The following is a 21,652-nucleotide window of genomic DNA, read 5'->3' as shown; positions in this document are numbered from 1 at the left end:
ATGACTCGGAGGAAACATGTAAGCGGCTTCTAATTGGAGAAGCGAGTTGATATTAATTAGTCAGCGATTTCTCTTCCCGGACGATGCGATGCAATGCGCCAGACGTGACATCCTCATATCGGAGAACCAGGAAATAGCCTTGGTTGGTTCTTCGTGGCAGATGCGATGTTAAACAATCTTCGGGATTTCCCAGTTCCCACGCAGTTCAACGGATCATGACGACAGCGAGAAACGAGATCGCATCGCAGGGCTGTCTTGAGCAACTGACGGGAACCTATTATAGCTGGGACGGTCTAGGATCCGGCGTGAAGACCTCCTCTTTGGCAGTGACCCTGCCAAAATCTGATGATTTTGTCAAAATAACCATTCTGAGCTGTGAATGGGCACCGGTTCCTAGCGTGACTTAACTCTAGACGGTGATGTTCCGTAGACTGCTATGTCTCCTCGATGGAGTGGTGGTTACGCTATCGCCTTGTAATCAGAGGGTTCCAGGTTCATATCCGGTGAAGGCACAGAGCGGTTTGGATTCCACTTTAAACTGTAGGTCCAGTCACAGAAGGTGCCATTCAAAACTTTCTTCAAAAAAACATATTTTCTTTCTTATATATCAGTCGGTTTTTTTTAAAAAAAATTGTAAATGTTACTTAGAATAATGTGTAATAAGTACATAGTTTATAACGATGTTATCTCTTCAAGCAGACTTGAATAATTTAAAATCATTTTTTTTCTACTGAGAACATACTGCACACTTTATTAATTGTAATCATAACTGCAATATTCTTAAATATACAATTTTTTTTTAACAGAACTGCAAACTATGAATCTTTAAATATAACTTGCTGTGTTACTTCTTAATAAATTTTCTTTGTTTCCTGATTTCAAAACTTGTAGGATGTAAATATCACAAATCATGAAGAAAATATCGAATGACACGCATAAAATGCTGATGGGCTGCCCCTTCCCCGCCTCACACACACTCTTCTCTGATAGAGTGCAACACACATTATCTTTGCCGTTGCGCAGACCCCTATTTTCGTTTCGTCTCCCTCTCTCTCTCAGCATCACGTGTTCTACCCTGCTCGCCAACCTTCGCCATTGTTGCTAATTGTCATTCCATTACTGGACACACTCGCGCAAACATCATTGAAAACAATTGAATAGCGCTCCAGGTCGCGGTTCACATCGTTCGACAGGGACGGTAATGTGGCAATATAGCATGACGTAGTGGTTGTTTCTTTTATGCAGTGCATGTTCATTGGCTAGCTAGTAACTAGTGTTGCTAACTGTATTAATGAAGCACTAATTATATCACGGCAGAAGAAAGGCAAAGTGGCTGTGAGTTTCGTTGGATTGGAAGCACCATATTTTTATTTTAAGTTTTTTACTGGTGCGTGTGTGCGTATATGTGTGTGTGTATGTGAAAGGGTATGTGTTTGGTTAGTAAACGTTAAATTCCATATGCCTCCAGTACTATTGTTCATATTTCATCACTTTAGAATTGCTCAAACGAAATAACTTATGTGGATGCATGAGAATTTCAACTCTCGGCTCCGGCACGTGTTCTTGTAGAAATTGTATGACGGAAGCTGTTATTTTTGCTGCTAATGCGATGTATATTGCTTTCTTTTGTTAAAATTAGCATGCTTTGGTGTGTGACAAGTTTATAACAAAGGAAAAAGCCGCGGGGCTTATTGTCTCGTGACAATATATGAACTTCTTATTCTTGTTATTGTTGCGAAAGCCGGCATCGTTTTTAAATGTACAACAAAGGCAGCCGACTGTCGCCCATCACAGAGAGGCAATAATACTGCTTAAGGAGTGTTTGTGGTCCAATTGTCGCGGTTTAACACATTTGCAGGTTATTAGTTCCCAAATCAGTGGTAAAAAAAGTCCGCGCGTTCATTATATCCCCAGCGGTTAACAAAGGGAGCGGTACTCTTTGTTAAAAGAAACACCCAAGTTGGCGGTTTTCTTTTGAAGTAGAAGCAACAAACTGGAGTAGGAAAGCGATGTTGCCAAATTGAAAAGATAAAGAGGAAAAGAAGGAAATTGTAAGGAAAAAAAAAGAAAGAGAAACAAAATTAAAGAATATGGAAAGAGAAAATAAATACAGATAAAGATTAAAAAGGAAGTGTTTAAGGGTATTATCGAAAGGGGGGGGGGGGAGAAATATCCAACTCTTACATATTAGGCCTTAATTGGCACCGGGGTTCTGGGGGGATTCTGAATTAAACGTGGGGGGGGGGGGGCAGTATCCAACTCTAGGTCTTACATTATGGCTGGTATTTTAGTTAGAGGGGGATTGAACATTAAATTGAGGGGGTTTCCAATTCTTGTGTATTACTATTGTCTTAGACTGTTGCGGAAATTCTGGTGTGGAGACTGAGAATTAATTTTTTTGGAGGAAGCAATGCTGTCTAAAACTAGCATGGAAATTTTGGTGTATTGTATTAAATTTAAAGGAGGAAATAGGAAGCTCTTGATAAAGTGTTAAACCTTAGATTGTCGAGAGATTTCTGTAGTGGGGAGAGAGTTCGAACATTAAATTTTGGAGACTGTATTTTGCGATATTGTATGTAGTACACGTTTTCGACCCCAAACGTGCCAAAGGAGAAGCTGGAAAAGACAAAATATCTCGGGATCTTAAGGAAGTATTGACACCCCATTAAATTAATATTCTTGAAAGCCTGCAAAGAAATGGGTGTAAACATTTTCTTGCTTGCTTCACACGCAAACATGTGTTGCGAGAATGCGTGTTTGGCGCTTTACTGAGGTGAATGTGAAGTTTCATACTATAGCTGCATTACAAGACACAAGCGATATTCTCGATATTCATTAATAACATCACTTCTTAAAATATAATGCTTAGTGTTGGTATACTGCTTAATGTAAAGCAGGTGCATCATTTGGGACAAAAATAAATCGAATCCGTATTTCTAACTTGTCACAGGGAAATTTTAAATTTCCACTGAAGATAAAATCCAAGTAATTATTGTTATGCATTATGGTTTGTTACTAAAATAATTATATTTACCCGAGGAAAACTGGGGGTGAGTTCTTTGAAAGAGGAACCCTGTTATATTATCGCCCTGAGGTTAAGAATTTCTAGCTAGGGTTCTGTAATGTCTCGTGAAACAAATTGAATCTCCCATACGGCTGGAGCATATTATTTGGTTTGCCAAGGTTGAATTATTCTATCTTTATCTTAAGTTGTGTAACAATTTGTGTTAAATACTCAAATTGAGTTTTATTAACAAACTCAAAAATACTATTTATATGCATATTTACATATTTTAATTTACTACATTTAACCAATCAATGTGCTAGCTTTAAGTTTTTTCGAACAATCAAAAATTATGGACAATGTAACATGGTATTTCATTCAAATAGACATCAACTATTACACATTCATCCAAACTATTTTCGGGGGTTTATGAACGATTTTAGGGGTGGTCGTAAGTGATGGGCACCCCTGTTTAGGGAATAAGGACATATCAAGTATAGTGTTCTGTAAAGCTAAGAAACAAGTTACTTTCGGTAGACACACTGTCGTAATTAAAAACTTTGTGGGGATTACGATATGGTTTTAGGGCGCGAATGATGTTTTGGTGGGGGGGGGGGCACATGATATAATCTGGGGGGACGCATGACATGATTTTTGGGGCGAATGCGCCATTGGCTTTGAGGGGGGTGGGCACCTCTGCTCTCCATGAAGGAAATAATATCCTGCAGTTTTGTCTTCATACTTAGGATTTTCACTAGCAGCCGTGAGTGATAACTTGCATTATGCAAAGTCTAAGGAAAAACTAAAAGCACAACACTATAACAAAGCAACAAAACAGCACCATAACACAACACAACTAGTTAAAAAGAATCAACCCCGCACGTGGTTATGGAGCAAAAATAATGAGAGGCGCCTTGCAACTACAAGAAATGTAAAGAAAATGTGGCAACAACGTCTGAGTGCACGTGCTTATCGGGAGCGGCTTGGCTATTGTTTGCTATTGTTGTCAGTGTTAAGTTTTATAAAAGGGTTGCCGATGGGGACATAATAAACGCGCGGACTTTAGTGTCAGTCGTGTATCAATCACATATCGTTGCAGTTCCAGTACCAGTATGGACGGGCTTATTGGGTGTGAACAGTTAAAATGCCACCAGGTCCATTAATGCAGTGGAAAAATATATATATATTATTTTACTTTATTTGAAATCACACAAATAATGAATCACTATGAAGACGTCTTCTTTTCATCATTTTGGGTAACCACTCTTAACCACTCTGTCACGAGACAGGTGATATTTATTCCTTTGTATTTTGTGTGTGTAGCCTAAAAAAAAACAACCGCGATGCAAATAATTCCGAATCTAATTTACACACACAGACCTTGCACTCTTCAAAATGAAACGCAACACATTCGTTTGTGCACGACAATTCAGTCAAAAGTATGCTCGTAAATAACTTGCCTGCGAATCTGCTGAAGTATGTAATATGTAAATAATGTATAAAAGTATTCCAGTAAAACTGTGATGGTGACGTTTTGCAACTCACATTCCTCCTCCACGTTCCGATATTAATGTATCCCGATATTTAAGAGCCTCATATCTCAGTACTAGTGACGGCGATTAGGGAGACGGTTGCCCCCCCCCCCCCACACACACACACTTCTCGCCACTTTTGCCCCTGCACTATGCTAAACCTTATTTACATAGGGAAATATACTGTCTCCCCCACCCAGTTCTGGCACCTTGCCCCCCCCCCCCCCCGGTTTTGGAACCCAATCGCCGCCACTGCTCAGTATCATGCGAATGTAACTTTTTGGAGGTTGGGGCAGGATATGCTATCCATTATTGGACACAGACGTTCGTAATAGTATTTGTTAAACGTTGCATTTCTTCCACTTTGGTCTAATTGCGCCGATGAACATGATGTGATGAAATTGATGAAGGGACACTCAAAAACAACACCCCATGTCCAGGTCGGAATTCAAACACGCGACCCAAGGCGTCGTAGCGCACTTTGCTGACCACTCCGTGGAAGTTTTTCCATGTATAAGGATCTCTTGTCCTACAACCGACAATCATTCACTTTTAAAAATTTGCATATGATTTTCGTTGTGTACTGCAACTCAGTACTTAAAGTGTAAAAGATGATAAAAAGTGAACTTTCTTACTTGTAGACATACGCAATGAACATGTGATAGATACTGTAACGTTGATTTGTAATTTGAATTTCTCTTGGTAGTTTATAAATTTGTTCTACAAATTCTTCAAAATTTTTAGGTCATTTTTCTTGCATGTGTTAGGTCATAAATGCATTCTTTAAAGGTCATTTTTTGGCAATTTTAAGGTCATCAAAATCCTAGTCCTAATTATTACTATTAATAACAATAATTATAAGGGTTAAAATAATAAACTACTGGTCCATTTCCTCCTCCAAATACCTACCTCCGTGGCAGAGTGGATAGCACTCCTGGGAATAGGTGTTCTTTGTGAGTGTCCTTTCATCAATATCATCATTCATCCTCATCTTCGCGATTAGCTAACGGTAGCAGAAAAGCGAAGTAAAGTAAACCACATCAATCAACACTCCTCTCTTTCCCGAGTTCATTGTTCCATCTACGGATTTATCCCGAATTTTCTATCTGGATTGATTGATTTGGTGTTTTAAGTCCACTTTATGCACAGTAAGGCTAATCGGTACTGGACCTACAGTTTAAAGTGGGATCCGAACCACTATGTGGCTCAAGCGGGTATCGAACCCGGGACCTCTTGATTACAAGGTGACAACGCTACCACTGCGCCATGGGGGAGGCACTTTTTCTATCTGGAGAAGGGTAAATTGAAAGCCACAGTGACTATAAATTAGGCCTTTGTGAAAAATTTTATTGGGCATAGAGAGAATTTGGGAATCAGGGGTGTGCAGATAAAACATTCATTCCACTGCTTGCTTGTTGTAAGGATTTTTCAGTTTTCGAGAAAAGTTATCTGATCTTGTAACAAATATATTACCGTAACTTGTCCCACTTGCATCAATTTTTTTTAGCACAAACTAAAGAAACTACGAGATTATTATTGGATCATTGTTCTTTCTCGTATTCAGTATTAGAGAAATTTATTTACAGAACCTTATTTAAGGTTCGTGCAGTTTTAAAATTCTCAAATGAATTATTCAAAATTTGGAGCAATGTTACCACGACAAGTAGTTATTTCGGTCCTATTTCATTACTCTCCGGATGTGAATGTATTACGTCCATGAGCTAATTTTGGATCATAAATAATGACTTAAAACTTACAATCCATAAAATCTGTCAAACTTGAAGTATCGAGTACCACGCAGAAAGACATATCTCTATAACTGGTGCTGCAATCTACAATTTCACTTACAATTCAATTCAGTCAAGCAATATGCAGTGTTGAAACATCGAAAATAAATAGTTTCGACCTTAGTTACCCCCGCCCACCCAAATTACGGTAGCCATTAATCTGTTTTTATATAATTGTGCATTTAAAACAAAATTTTCCTAGATTTTTTTGAATTTCCACACCCAAAACCCTAACATTTTAAATGTCAAACTACTCAATTATGAAGAGGTGTAACATGTTATAGCTGTTTTAATAATTTAGTTACAGCCAGTGCTTCTTTTTTCTGGTAAGAAAGTTTCCGGTACTTTTCGTTTGTTATCGTGTAGGTTTTTCATATTTTTCATCACAAGAACTACTCAAAACATTGAGGTACGTTCATAAATGATCGTGCATCAAAATAAAATGTTACTAGTATTATTCTCACCTATAAAAAAATAATAGAACAGCGTACCGTTGCCTACCCCTGAAAATAATCACTGGTTATAACTGTTATTCCAGGTTATATTAGATAGTTAGTTATTTATAATACGTATTTTGATCATATTCAAATGTCACACCCCTTTTCATTGTGTGTGGTTATTTTCAAAGCCATTTCTCCTAACATAATTGTTCGAGAAAAGTAAATGTGACAAATGAAAATTACTTTTTTATAAATTATTCAGAGGACTGGTAGAGACATGCAGTATTTCACGTACTGAAAAATTTACTAGCTGCATAGTTCGTGGGGAATTTGTTGTGGCAATTATCGTTCTACTTCACATGTCTTAATGTTGGTTTAGTTGTGTAGCAATCAGTGACGTATGCCGGATTTCTTTTCGAAAGGGGCTGGAATTGTGAATGCGGATATTACAAGCTGTGTTCTAAGCGGGGGCGGTGGGGGGGGGGGGGGGCGAGATACACAATAAAGTATTCTGTAATTACCATTTTTAGTCTTCTTTTTAAAAGTTGATTTGTTATTCAAAGACGAAAATTGTAATCGGGGGTCATTTTAAAGAGGGGGGGGGGTTGCATTTACAACTGGTTTTTCCCCGAGTTCTTCATTGCTTTCTTTTGAAAATTTTTATTTTTCTCCCCCACCCTGCGTACGCCGAGAGTGGCAACAATTTCATCATTTGGTCACTCATCCCCATCTTCGCAAATTTGCCAAGAGGCACAAAGCCCGAAGTAAAATAAACTAAATCAATCAATCAATCAAACAATTGCTGGGAAAATGCTTCCTCCACAGAAGAGGCAGTACTCTCATTCGTAGACTTGTCTTGTCCCAGAACCTACATTTTTCCTTTTATCTGCTGTGAACGTTAGCCATTAGTACCACGTCATTTCCTGTAGAACGAGTAGCAATTCAACGTCATATTTCATTGTTCTCTTAATAATCACAATGCATTTGATAATATCTCACAAACAATAAAGTTGATATCTGCTCGTTTCTGTTACTAATCGTGATAGCAAACGCATGGTTGTATGTACTTGGAACGGTGACACAAAATAACAGTGATTATCTGGAGACACTACATGCCTCAACAACGACTGATGCCAATTGTATTTGTTTCCATGTTCCATTGTAAAAGCAAATGCTTGATGATTTTCGATCGTTTGGATCATGTTTCATTTCATTACGACATACAGAAAATATATAGAAATTCTTAGGTTGATTATGATTTTAAGTACTTACATCAAACAACATTTTTATTTCAGTGTTGATGACTGGATATATACATAGGTAATTGAAGGCAAATTGTCCAAAGCTATTTTCATGCACTGTTCTGTTTCACATGTCTGTTTCTAAAGGAAGAACTTGCATTATTTCTTGGGGAAATATTGTCCTCTGTTTAGGTAGGATTTTCCTCTGCAATGTCCCTACATGAAAAAAAGAATGATTTTCACCCAGCCTCTAATAAATGGATGCCTGTGATCTATCCTGAGGGATTAAATACGCTTGGAGCATGGTACTGATCACATCATCTCAACAAATTGACGACATTTTGACTATGTAAATTCCTACCTCGACATTCCCAAATACGCCTTCACTACATGTTCCAGTGTGCATAGGATATATGTGCGTTTTATCTTGTACTTCATTTCTTGTCGCAACTCGCAGTTAAACCATCAGTAATGAACAAATTGGTGTTCAGCAGAATAAAAGTTAAAGTGAGGCTGAAACTAAGCTAACCATTGTGTTTCTGGTAAACTTGTAGCTCATTTTGATATATCACATGACCATCTTTAGATTTTAAAAAGAATAATCCAAGATGGTGGACTTTCAAGTTAGCCGCCATGTGTGTGGTCCAATTCTTTTCTCGTTTTACTCTGGGTTCATATAGCAATTTGGACTCTTACGCTCAGTGATGTGCCGTAGACTATAAGTTTACGTCTACATGCGTTGTCTACACGTAATCTACGCGTAGATTACATTGGGTTGTAGTTTACATAGACTACGTAGACAATCTAAAGTGCATTAAAATTAATTTTCAAGGGTTTCATGAAAGGAAAGTGACATTTTCAACTATATTGGTTCCTAACGAACTGAAAAGAATCCTATTTACAACAAAAATTTATCTTCTCTTCCATCATCAATTATGGAAGAAGATAAATAGTATGCAAAAAGCAACAGATGGCAGTCGTGAGCCAAGAGTGGTCTTTTCCCCATAAAACACTAGAATATTTCCTATATTATGTTTCTTCCTAGGTGAGAAATTGTTCGAATTAGGAAGAAATAGTATGAAAAGTTATCCTTACATATCAGCAACTGATACGTAGTATAATTTTCTTTTAATTCCACGCCGCCCTTTGCTAAGTTATCACCTTTCGTCATGTTGTTTACATAGATTACGTAATCTACGTGTATAAAATAGTCTACGTGTAGAATGTAGACTATCGTTGTTTACGCGTAGACGCACATCACTGCTTACGCTGTGCTCCAAGTTAATTATTATTAATAACTTTCAGGCGAAACACTACGCGATGCTGGGGATCAACCATCCCCTGAAGCAGAGTCGCAAAGATATGGTGCTACCAGAGGCAGAAGGAACGTGATGCCACCTTTCGGAGGGAGTTTCGCAGGAGGAGGACTCATTGGGGACGACAATGGCTTTGTCTACACCAGCTCCACACCGGGAGGATTCGTCGGAACCGGAGGATTCATAGGCACCCCGTTCTTTGGAATGGGTGGCGGATCGTGGCCCTACGATGCCCGCATGACGCCATATGCACCTTACGGACCAGGACTGTCTGGATTCCTCAGTAATATTATGAACTTTGCTTCACAGGCTGCTAATTATCCGATACCGCAGTAAGTACTGAATATTTTTAAACCCAGTAATGCTTTTGCTTAAGTTACACACGACTGCTTTTACGGTGCAGGCAGTGTTGCCAACCTCTCAACGTGTCAAAACGGTACACACATGTCAAATTGACTGGTTTTTTTTGCCTCCTGGACCGTACAGTTATAAGGACTCTTTTAGTGATTTTTATATATGTGTACCTTCAGTACATACAAACACATATCTATATCTACATACGTATGTTGGATAATTGAAAGGTATAGCAATAGAGTTCAAACCCTAATGGTATATATAAATAGCCTGGCGAACTACATTATCAAATTACGGTCGGAAAACAAATAACTTTAAATTGAGAAGCACGTTTCAATATATTTTGAAGGCTTTCTCTTCTTAAGCTGATTATTTTAGTTTATGTTTGTATGCAGGCCGACAATTGTTTCTTTCTTAAGAGTGTTACCACTCAGTTCTGTTTCATGCTTTCTTGTGTTCCAAACACTTTATTATTGGCATTTATTTAAAAATAGTCGGAATTTCTTATGACAATAGTGTCACATCATTCCTAATTATTTTCGATGTATCTCAAAATATCTCCAGAATTGCATTTATCGTACGGTCCAAAGTTTGGGTCTCAAAGGTTGGCAACGCTGAGTGAAGGGTAATCATATTGTATAGTGCAAGGTACAGCTGGATTATTTGCACATCATTTGTGGTCTCTTTTTTTTTATGGGTACATTTAACGCGAGTCGAATATCTTAATGTTGTAGTAAAGAATTCGCCCATACACAACCTTTCGTCCACCTGCGCATGCCACTGCGCATACCCACAAAGTATGTTCCGATAAGGCTCCACCGACTCGAAGTTTTTAGCTCTGCGCATGCGCAGGGTGATGTTGCGCGCATTCTTTGCGCATCCTTGCTTTGACGTTACACTGAACACCCCTTCCTATCTATTTTCGTTTAACTGTGCACATAGACTCACAGATTGTCTTTGGGCGCACTTCTGAAGCTGGTGTTGGGCTTTACACTTATTCCAGCTACATGCGGAGCAGCATTAACGTTTTATTAGTATAACTGTTTCATTTCTAAACCAGTCACGTGATTATTTTTCACGGTAAGGCCGCAATATATTGACTTTAACACATGGTGGTAATGAAACCAGCTGCTTTACACAGTGAATGGCAGTTTTTTTTCAACGTTGAAAGCAAATCTCATGTTCAAGTTCTAGCGTCTAGATTGTACGTCATATTACGAGGATTATGCGTACGTAATACATGCATAAATGTTTCAATTAGAATTGTTGTCTACATACTGATGTTAATGCATAGCTTACAATTATCGATGGACATTATCCAGTGTTCTTTATTTTATGTTAATCTTTCCTCACTTTCTCTCACAACTGCGATTTAAAAGAGTGCCTGTTCTGCAGGTTTCCGAACATACACATAAAGTGGTGCCAGGGCTAAGGGTAGCAATCTGCACATAGAATTAAACTCAGTGATGAGTTGCCACCGGATGGGTGATGATGTGAAATTGTCTCAGCAACGGGCCTACTCAAGCAGCATGCATGATAAATCTTAAAATGGCTCCAATAAGCATTTTAAGACAATTGTTTATGCTGGAGAGGAACTCGGGGAGAGAGAGAGAGAGAGAGAGAGAGAGAAAGAGAGAGAGACAGGGGAGACAAATGGGCAAAGAAATGGAAAGAAAGAGATGGAGGAGAGAGAGTGAGAGAAGGTGGGATCTAGAAAAAGAGAGAGGGGGAGAAAGGGAAGAGTGAGACGAAAGAGAGTGAGCGAATGTAAACAGAGAGACATGGACATGGAAAAAGGGAAAGAATGAAGAAAGGATAGAATGAACAATTGATAAAGAGAAAGAGAGATAAAGAACAGGAAAATGGAGAAAAAGAGAGTAAGAGAGAGAGAGAGAGAGAGAGAGAGAGAGAGAGAGAGAGAGAGAGAGAGAGAGATAGTGTATGAGTGAATGGGTGTGTGTGTGAGAGAGAGAGAGAGGAGACAAGAGAGGAGAAGAGAAGCAAGAACCAAACCAGTCATTACGTCATAGAACTCAGGTAAATGTGATAACTCTTTCCCAAGAAATGAGCTAATACCAAGTGAAGTGGAGTAAAAGAAAATGATAAAAAGCCGAAAATGTAAGCTCTACCAGGGCTTAAATACAGGGTGTTTCAATCGCTCTCGGTCCCAGATTTTCGCATATAGGAATCAAAGTAATGGTTGTAATGCAATACAATTTACTATGGACATACCTTGGCGTGTGTGAAGCGTGGTGACATCAAAGAAAATATTGGAAGTGATCGCCATGAGCATCAAGGCATGCCTGCACACGTCTCTCCATGTTACGGAAGACTGCCGCCAACATATCGGGAGGCACAGCATCAATTTCTCGCCTAGAACGACTGCGGCGCTCGTTTTCATGATTTCACCACGCCTCTCACACACCAAGGTATGTCCTTAGCAAATGTTATTAAATTACAACAATTAGTTTGATTTATATAAGCAAAAATCTGGGGCCGAGAGCGAGTGAGACACCCCGTACTTGGTCCATAGAAACAACTAGTCAGCCCTTCCTTCGCTTCATTTTTCTTATGCAGTTCTCTTCATTAATGTAATTTGACCAGTGACGTACCCAGGTGAGAAGTTTAGCCAGGATTTCCTATACAAATGAAAGCCAGATACGTGAAAAGATAATAAAATATAACACTGTATAACAAGAGAAGCTGTAGTCCCTCTTAGTCAAATCCTTAAACAAATTCCTGTCACGCTACTGGTTTACAACGAAAATAAATGAACGGAAACTAAAAATGAGATTTCAACATTTTTAAAATGTTATTGGTTCTGTTGATATCACTGTAGCATATTGCATAGAATGCAGAAAGAGAAGTATTTATGTAATGTAGTGCACTGGTTATGGTAATGACGATTTGGTACATTGTTGCTATTAGCTTTCTAAGCTTTTATCTTATCACCCTTATTGTGGCAATGTTGTTACAATGAACATTAATTACTGCATCTTGTAACAAGTAGACGATATGTGTAAAATTCTGTTTCAGCTAATGTTACTTCTTTTGCAGCATTATAAATTGAATGTTATACATGTGTCAATGAAAATAATAATATGTTTATAAAGCAGATCTGCTTCTAAAATCTTATCTATGCCATAAGTAGCAATTTTGTTGTGTAAACAATTAGTACAATGTATGTTTTTACACTAAACATTAATATGCTATATCTCCATTGCTAAGAGCGGTATCAAGATGTTCTCAAAAGAAATCGTTGGGATTCATTGCTTGTACAGTTGGAACGCAAACAACAGATTTGTTGTGGTTGACACGTGCTGTTATATGGTCGCGCGAAGTGATTCAATTGTTACACATGGTTTACACAATTAGCACACTCCAACAGTTCAGATACACTTGAATGCAGATCGGTGAAAATGGACAAGAACCTAACACTTCCCTAGTTTTGAATTGCAAACGTGCAGAGACTTCAACGTCCTATGGGAGAATAGAATCCTGCTCCTCCTTGCTTGATGTGCACAAATGATATGAAGGGTACAGGGGAAAAAAGATGAATGTCACAAGAAACTTGAATGGAGTTAAATGAATTTTAATGTTTGAAACGCTCTTACATCTACAATATGGCTTAGCACTGTATGAAATTTTTACATAATCTGAAGCATTATATTTTTTAACTAATGATATAACAGTGTGTCTAATAATGTAAAGACGAAGAAGACATTTTTGGCAAAATTCTTACTTAATGCACATTTTGCAGGTGAAAAATGATGAATGTCCATTATTCGCACAGAAAAAAAAGCAAAAAAAGATGAATGTCCATTTGAATTGTAAATACCTCAATAAAGAATATGAATGCTTTGTGAAATACACGAACAAAATGCAAATTCATAAAGTCACTCATTTGTCACTATGAGGAAGTTCTTCATAGAACCTTCTCGCATATTGTCCACAGAATTTCTTCAAGTCTTGCAAGTCTTTATATTTTTCAAGAGAAATTGGAAGTGCCATATCATATTTTCTTGATGGATACACAAATTCAGCTTCTTCTAAATAAGGCTGGATGTTTCTCTTGCATTTTGCAAGTGTTGTCACACTTGAAGACCAAGCGCCGTTATGTGTGTTCCTGTGTAGTACAAGTTGAGTTGGTTGAGTGAGTACAATCTGAAGCTCACGGATGCCTTGTAACAAACAGGTAACTCAGCCATTACTCCATCTCTAAGTACACGGACTTTGTAACTGTATGAATGTGTATGTAAATTGGCGTCATCCTGATTTTGTCTTGGCCTTCTTCGTGAAACATCGTTAACAGTAATTAAACCCCCTAAATAACAGTTTTGTGAATTATAATTGTCCATTCTATTAAATTGCACAATTATGTTATTTCTTTCTGTAGGAGGTATCACCGCAAAGCTTTTCAAATGAGAGCACTTGCAGTCTGTCCCTGTTTCATGAGTACTGCACAGCATTTTCTTTCTAACATCACTCACCCTTTGTTCTCCCAAAGTTATCATCCACTTCTGGGTCACTCATGGCGAACACTGTGAAACCAACAAAACCTGTATTCAAACTGACAATGTCAGAACTGAGACGACAATGCGTCTGTGAAGTAAAGGCTGTTGTTGTTATATTGCGCAATGAGTCCGTATCGTACGCGACGATCTATTCCTACACAATGGATGGACAATCATCATTTTTGCCCTGTAAGCCTAGGACATCTATCGTTTTCCCCCTGCACACGTTTTTTTAAACCTTCATTAAATATGTCTCTCTCAGCACTTTTAGCCTGTTTTGACATTTTAACCGTTAGTGTGGACTGCCTTTAATATCAAGGAAGCAAAATATCAATTTTTGTGATTTTGTGACATTCATCTTTTTTCCCCTGTACCCTTCATATTATTTATCTTGATAACATGAAAACAACTCTCCACCCTGTAAGGCAGTGCTTCTCAACCGCCGGGTCCCTGCCTGCTAGCGGGCCCTGGCTCCAATTACAGTAAAATGCCGTTAATCCGGACCCCGATAAGCCTGACTTCGCTTAATCCGGGCAGGCAAAAGAGAGAAAAAAAGAGTTGAATGCAAGGTTTTAAATGTGGCTAGAAGTCAACAAGAGAACTTCCCAAAGAAAAGGCAGTCAACCACTGATGGAATTCTGTTTCCCGCAGACTTTGTACTGTACTGTATAGTGTATTTAGGCCTATGCCCTTTAAATACACCATAATACACGTGTTTTGTTGCTATAAACGGAGTTTTAATGCACTTTCTACTGTTCTTTTAGGTTATTTCAGTTAATCCGGTCAACGTATCCCCCCCATTAGTCCGGATTAACGAGGTTTTACTTTATATCGGGCCACGACAGGTTCTCCTGAAGTTTGCGACTTGCAGCCCGAACTGGCAGCCACCCGGAAATATGGCCTTTGGTTTCGGTTGCACTGCGATAACTGAGAATGCTTTGGCGACAGTGATGGTGATGGATGAAAGGATCTAACGGAGATGCGCCTTGCTTACAGCCTCCAAATTTGAAAGTTGACGGACGCGTACCACGGTCAATTTAGTTCCGCAGCAATTTTCACTAACAAATATATTGAAGTGGAAATATTCTGATTAATTTAAATTGTCCGGTGTCCGAAATTGAACATGCCACTGGAAATCAGCACCTATCAAACTAATTTTATGATATTGTCCAGAGGGAACTAAGAGATTCCATTACATCCAGTAGTCCAGGCAAATTAGAAAAAAGAATGGAAAAAATTCAAACAGAGATAAAAATTGGTAGATATCACGAGTATGGTATTTCAAACAACATACTAAAAGTCCCCGACAATCCGAGTTGTGCTCTGTCCGCCATATTGGAAAATGGCGGATGGACGGTGACGTTTGATCATAATTTCTTTATTAACTAAAAATGGTGAAGGCTGAGCCGAAAATGTGTTCAGACATAAATTAAAGAAAATAAAATTTCCAATAACTGTAAGAAGATATTTTTTTTGTGATTTAACCTACCATTTCACTGTTAATAATATATGTAATTTCTTTAAGGGTGCTGCCCGTTGTGGAACTTCGATGTAATTGATCTGATCATCAGAAAACAAACTGAATAACCTTTTTGGCAAGGCAACAATGGATATAACCCAATATTGTATTATTTGTGAACAAACGTTGAGTGAAGGTGACACTGTGGTTGTGATAAAAGGCTTAAATGCTATAAAGAGCAGCAGTTTACGTCGAAAAGATGGAATATTTGAGAAATTGGAAAATGAGACGAATGTGAGGTTACATATTAAGTGCCGTAAAGACTATACTCGTGAGAGTAGTATTACTGCTGCAAATAATCGTTCACCACAAAATTCAATACTCCTTTGATCAGCAGTACATATATTTGACTTCAAATGTGATTGCTTGTTTTGCAGTGAAGTTTGTGATTTTCAAGCAGAAACGAAAAAAAATGTGAACAGACGAGTTAAAATATTTGAAGTTCGATCCTTAACATTCAAGGATCAAATCATTGAAGCTGCTGCCATCAAGAGAAATGATGATTGAGGAAGGACAGTGCTTGATCGAATTCGTACCGTTATTGATCTAGTTGCAGTTGAGGCTAGGTATCACCATCCTTGTTTTACTAAATTTTACACATCCTCACCTACATCGGGAAAACGTGGTTGGCCTGAAGATGAGTGTATTTCTATAGAATTTCTGCAGTTATGCTGCTACCTTGATAATGATAACGACGAGTGTCAGTACTCGATGAATCAACTTATGACGAAGATGAAGGAATATCTTCCACAAGATACTGGTGTCTCAGAAACAACTCTTAAGAAACGCCTATGTGATCACTATGGAGAAGACATGATAATAAAACACGTAAAGGGCAAACCACTACAGTATGTTTCCGTGATACAGGATATAAAATATTATCCAAAAGTTGGTACACAGAGAAAGAAGAAGATCCAAAGAACGAAAGACTTAGAATTGTTAGAACTGCTGCCGCAATAATTCGGGAAGATATACGATCTGAAACATATGCTAAAGATATGTATCCAAATCCACATTAATGCTTGAAAACAGCTGATGATATGGTTCCAGAGACATTAAGGGTCTTTACAGAGGGTGTGATTATGAAACGAATAAAAGGAAATGAAGACTCCATCAAAAGAAAATGTGTGTGTATTGAGCATGCTATTATATCAGCAGTAAGACCACGGTCATTCAATTCAATGATTCAGATTGGACTTGCAGTTCATCCACATAGATATTTTGGTTCAAGAAATATTATTGATATGTTATCAAGCATGAGTTTATGTGCATCCTACAATGAAGCCATATTGTATCTTAGTTCTGCAATGTTAAGTGATGAGGAAATTGTTGTTGACAAGGAATTATTGAATCAGTTTGTTTTTGATAATGCAGACGTCAACGTTCGGACCTTGGACAGACTAGGAACTTTCCACAATACGGGGAGCATTATGTGCACTACTCCTGCAACATCTGTTCATCCCAGAAAATAAATTGCTCGATTGAAGAAGCAACCACCAGAATGTTACCTTGCCAAATTTGGTAATGTTCCATTACGCACGTACGTTGTGCCTGCTGTCCGTGGCCTGCCGAAAATCAAGATTAAAGAAATTGAATACAACAAACAGGTAGGACCATCAGTGCATGTCGCATCACTTCATTATTTTGTATGGATGTGTGGAAATCACCTTACCTTGTCACCAAGTCCAAGTTGGAGTATTTATATGGAGCTTGCCACTGAAGGTAGCAAGGAATATCACATTTCTGAAATAAGTATATTACCATTTATAAAACTGCTGCCGACAAGTCCAGATGCCATATACTCATCCCTTATGTTCGCAGTTGAAGAATGCATGAAACATAGTCAAAAGACATGTCTTGTTGCTTTCGACCAACCTCTATATCTGAAAGCCTCTGAAATTGTTGCGGCTTCTCTAGACAACGGAGATATGTCGTCAGTTGTCCTTCGTCTAGGTGGATTCCACATGCTTATGTCGTACATGGGAGCGATAGGATACATGATGAGGGGAAGCGGATTGGAAGAAGCTTGGTCAGTAATATATATATTATTCGTTACAAGTCGCGAAATAAAAGTGTAAAACTTCAATCAACACCAGGAAAATTTGATTACAAAATAATGGGAAAAGTTTCCACAGAGTTAAATTTATTTTTTACATTATTGGATTATATTGGTTAAATTTATTTTTAACATTATTAGATAGGTTGGTTAAATCACAAAAATTTATCTTCTTACAGTTATTGGAAATTTTATTTTCTTTAATTTATGTCTGAACACATTTTCGGCTCAACCTTCACCATTTTTAGTTAAAGCAATTATGATCAAACGTCACCGTTCACCCGCCATTTTCCAATATGGCGGACAGAGCACAACTCGGATTGTCGGGGACTTTTAGTATGTTGTTTGAAATACCATACTGGTGATATCTACCAATTTTTCTCTCTGTTGGAATTTTTTCCATTCTTTGATGACATTTTGCCTACTTTTACTGGACTACAGTAGTTGTCAACTAATTCAAAACAAATTTTATATTTGTCAACAAGCGTAGACTCTCTATGATTATGCCATAATTTATTTATTAATATTAAATTTCAAGGGCACATGTTAATTAACGTATAAAGTTAAAAATAAAATAGAAAGCTACTTACGAGTAAACTTTTTGGGATCGGGGCATCAACTTTTATAAACGAATTTACCGGGTCACGGGCTCACGAAGTTTGGGAAGCGCTGCTATAAGGAATTCAGAACAAGAATTATTTAAATGTTGTGTCAAGCGCCAGTACACTTCTTAGGAGGTATCGAGAGAATCAATAGAAGAGAGAGAGCGCGATTGCAAATTAGAATAATGATGAGAGAGATGATGTAGACTTATTAGGGGATGATATAAATACAATTAAGAATAATGCTAAAGCAGCTAAAGAGATAGGTTTGGAAGTTAACAAAGAGAAAACTAAATATATGCTTACAGGCCGAAACCAAGTGTTAGGTAATAATCAAAATCTAATTATTGATATCAACTCGTTTGAACCAGTTTCCAAATTCAAATACTTAGGAGTAATACTAACAAATGAAAAGTATATTAAAGAGGAAATAAAAAGTAGGTTTAATTCAGGAAATGCATGCTACTTTTCTCTTCATAAACTTTTGTCTTCTCGTATAATACGTAAGAAACTAAAAGTTAAAATATACAAAACAGTAATTTTGCCTGTAGTATTATATGGGTGTGAAACTTGGTCCCTTACATTGAAAGAGGAACATAAATTCAGAGTATTTGAAAATAAGATCCTTAGGAAAATCTTTGGACCTAAAAGGGATGAGGAGACAGGTGAGTGGAGAAGGTTACATACTTTAGAACTACATAATTTGTGTTCATGTCCAGATGTTATTAGAATAATTAAATCAAGAAGACTTAGGTGGGCAGGCCATGTGGCACGAATGGGAGAGGAAAGAGGAGTTCACAGGATTCTTGTTGGGAAACCTGATGGTAAGAGACCTGTAGGAGGCCCAAGACGAAGATGGAGGGACAACGTTGAGATGGACCTAAAGAAAATCGGTAGAGATGGAAAAGAGTATATAGATCTTGCTCAGGATAGGGACAGATGGAAGGGCTGTGTTGCTGCAGCCATTAACCTTCGGGTTTAGGAAGGCTAGAGAGTTAGTTAGTTAGTTAGTTAGATGAGAGAGAGGAACACGGAAAGAAACAGTCAAAAAGAAAGACACACATAGAAACTAGTAATGACAGAAAGATGGGGACAGAGAGTGACTAGGGCACGGATAGAGAAAGTGTCTGTCAAAAAGAGAAACAAAGAGGAATAGTAGGGACGGAGATAGAGAGACAGAGGAGATTGGGACGCAGAGACAGAAGCAGATAGATAGAGAAACAGGCAGAATGGTCGAAAGAGACAGAGAGCAGTAGTTACGCCACAATATCTTTGTAAACCTGGCAAGTAGGGCCAAAGTGACGGGTGGACATACAAATTAATCTAATTATTATTCAATAACATTATTTGCTTTTTTAACTTATATAAATATGCACTACTTTGCCCAATAACTTTGCACCTTATGATTAGAAGAAATAAGTTGAAACCAGTCCGAATCAAACTGAAGCGAGAGAGAGACACGCACAGTGAGATATAAAATGTAATGTTTTTTGAGACGCTACTTGCTGAACGCTACTACAGGACGATTACTAACAATTAAACAAGTTATTTCTTCAATCTGAAAAACAAATGTTCGTTAAAACTAGATCCCGGATCTTTAGGTGCTAACTTTTGACCGTTTAGGTGCAAAATAATTAAGAAAACCTTAAATTAGATTCATGTGTAACATGTAATCTTTCATTTTAACATTACACAGAAAGTATTGTGAGAAATGAAGATATAATTTGCCTACATATACATTCACCAGTAGAGAATCCTTGAGTCTTTTCTGTTCACTGATTCTGACATGGGTTTCTGAAACTCGTAAAAGGAATGAGTTGAACTGATCTATGTTGTACCTTTCTATGTTGGTGAACTCAAAGCTTAATCGTTTATCGGTCAGGAAGTGTTTGCATGCGGAGAATCACCTCTCCACGTCAAGAGAGACTAAGGGAACAAACTACAGAAAAATCCTGTCCTCTAATGATAATCCACTTACAACTCGTACAAGTACCGGGCTCTATAGTTACAACAGTATTTTTCACCACTTACCCATTTTATATATAGGGTGAGGCAGTCAAACGGGAAGATTTAAAAAAATCCACAAAAAATAGAGAGAGCAATTATTAGTTATTTTTTGAACATGAATGTACTCTACATGAGTTGAAATTACTAGTGTACCTGAAAAATGTTCATTTTTTTGAATATGGTGTCGGTAAGATGGCGTCCTTGGTTTTGCACAGATTGTCGGAGTCTCAGAGTAAATCCGCCCATGACGTTGCGTAGCATATTCAACGGAATGTTGTGGATCTCTTGCCGAATTCGCTCCTTCAAATCATCCCTGGTTCTTGGAGGGTTTTCCTTGAATACTTGGGATTTGAGGTAACCCCAAAGGAAAAAATCAGGAGCCAGCAAGTCGGGTGAACGGACAGGCCACGGAATATTGCCGAATCTGCTGATGAGACGACCATGAAATGCGAGTCTAAGCACACTCTGGCAGTATGGCTAGTTGCACCATCTTGCTGGAAGCAAGGAGCACGCGGGGGTAACTGAAACTCTCGACGGAAAGCGTGTTGATCTCCAACAAAACTATCCGAGTTTTTGTAATACGCCTTTACAGCAATGTGTGCAACACCAAGGACGCCATCTTACTGACACCATATTCAAAAAATGAACATTTTTCAGGTACACTAGTAATTTTAACTCGTATACAGTACATTCATGTTCAAAAAATAACTAATATTTGCTCTATCTATTTTTGTGATTTTTTTTAAATCTTCCCGTTTGACTGCCTCACCCTATATATACAAATTAAAAAAATTAAAAAAACTTTGCGTTCCTTCTCTTCTACTTCTGATAAATAGAATACTCTGTAGGTTAACCGGTTAAGACTGAAACTCGCTTTTCTCTAATGTAAACCGATTAACTGAAGTTTCAAAGTAGCAGAAGCTGTGTAAGTATCGCTTGATGTTATAAGCGGGATCAGAGTTGTTTTACAATGTGCCTTCGTCGAGAATCGAACCGGAACAAGGCGCCAGCCCTAGCTCCTAAGCTATCATTGAGGGCCGGCCGGAGTGGCAAAATGTCCTCCTTAACAAATTTGTAGGCAGTCAAAAAGTGCTTCGTACCTCCACCCCGAAGCAGGTGCCTATGTACTTAATAAATTTTCGTAAATTTATGTTATAACAAGTAGATATTTGTAAGTAAGTAGATTCAGAGACTAAGAATTACCGTATTTGCCGGTGTATAAGACGCATTTCCCTTTTTGGAACACATTTTTCAGGAAAAAGCTTTATCATTGAATTTAT

The 21,652-nt window shown here is 38.0% G+C and overlaps 1 protein-coding gene across 2 annotated transcripts in view; it reads left to right on the top strand.

The window, feature by feature from the left end:
* Window positions 1–21,652, top strand: part of LOC145991228 (uncharacterized) — a 55,720-nt gene that overhangs the window by 14,649 nt on the left and 19,419 nt on the right. For both annotated transcript variants that reach the window (XM_083127187.1, XM_083127188.1), the window contains exon 2: window positions 9,310–9,652. In XM_083127187.1, coding sequence (XP_082983313.1) covers window positions 9,310–9,652 — 343 coding nt within the window. The remainder of the gene's footprint in view (window positions 1–9,309; window positions 9,653–21,652) is intronic.

Source organism: Lepisma saccharinum, chromosome 8, assembly GCF_977018435.1.
Source record: "Lepisma saccharinum chromosome 8, izLepSacc3.1, whole genome shotgun sequence".
Taxonomy (NCBI): domain Eukaryota; kingdom Metazoa; phylum Arthropoda; class Insecta; order Zygentoma; family Lepismatidae; genus Lepisma; species Lepisma saccharinum.
Note: the sequence above shows the minus strand (reverse complement) of the source record. Positions and strands in the feature narration are given on the sequence as shown.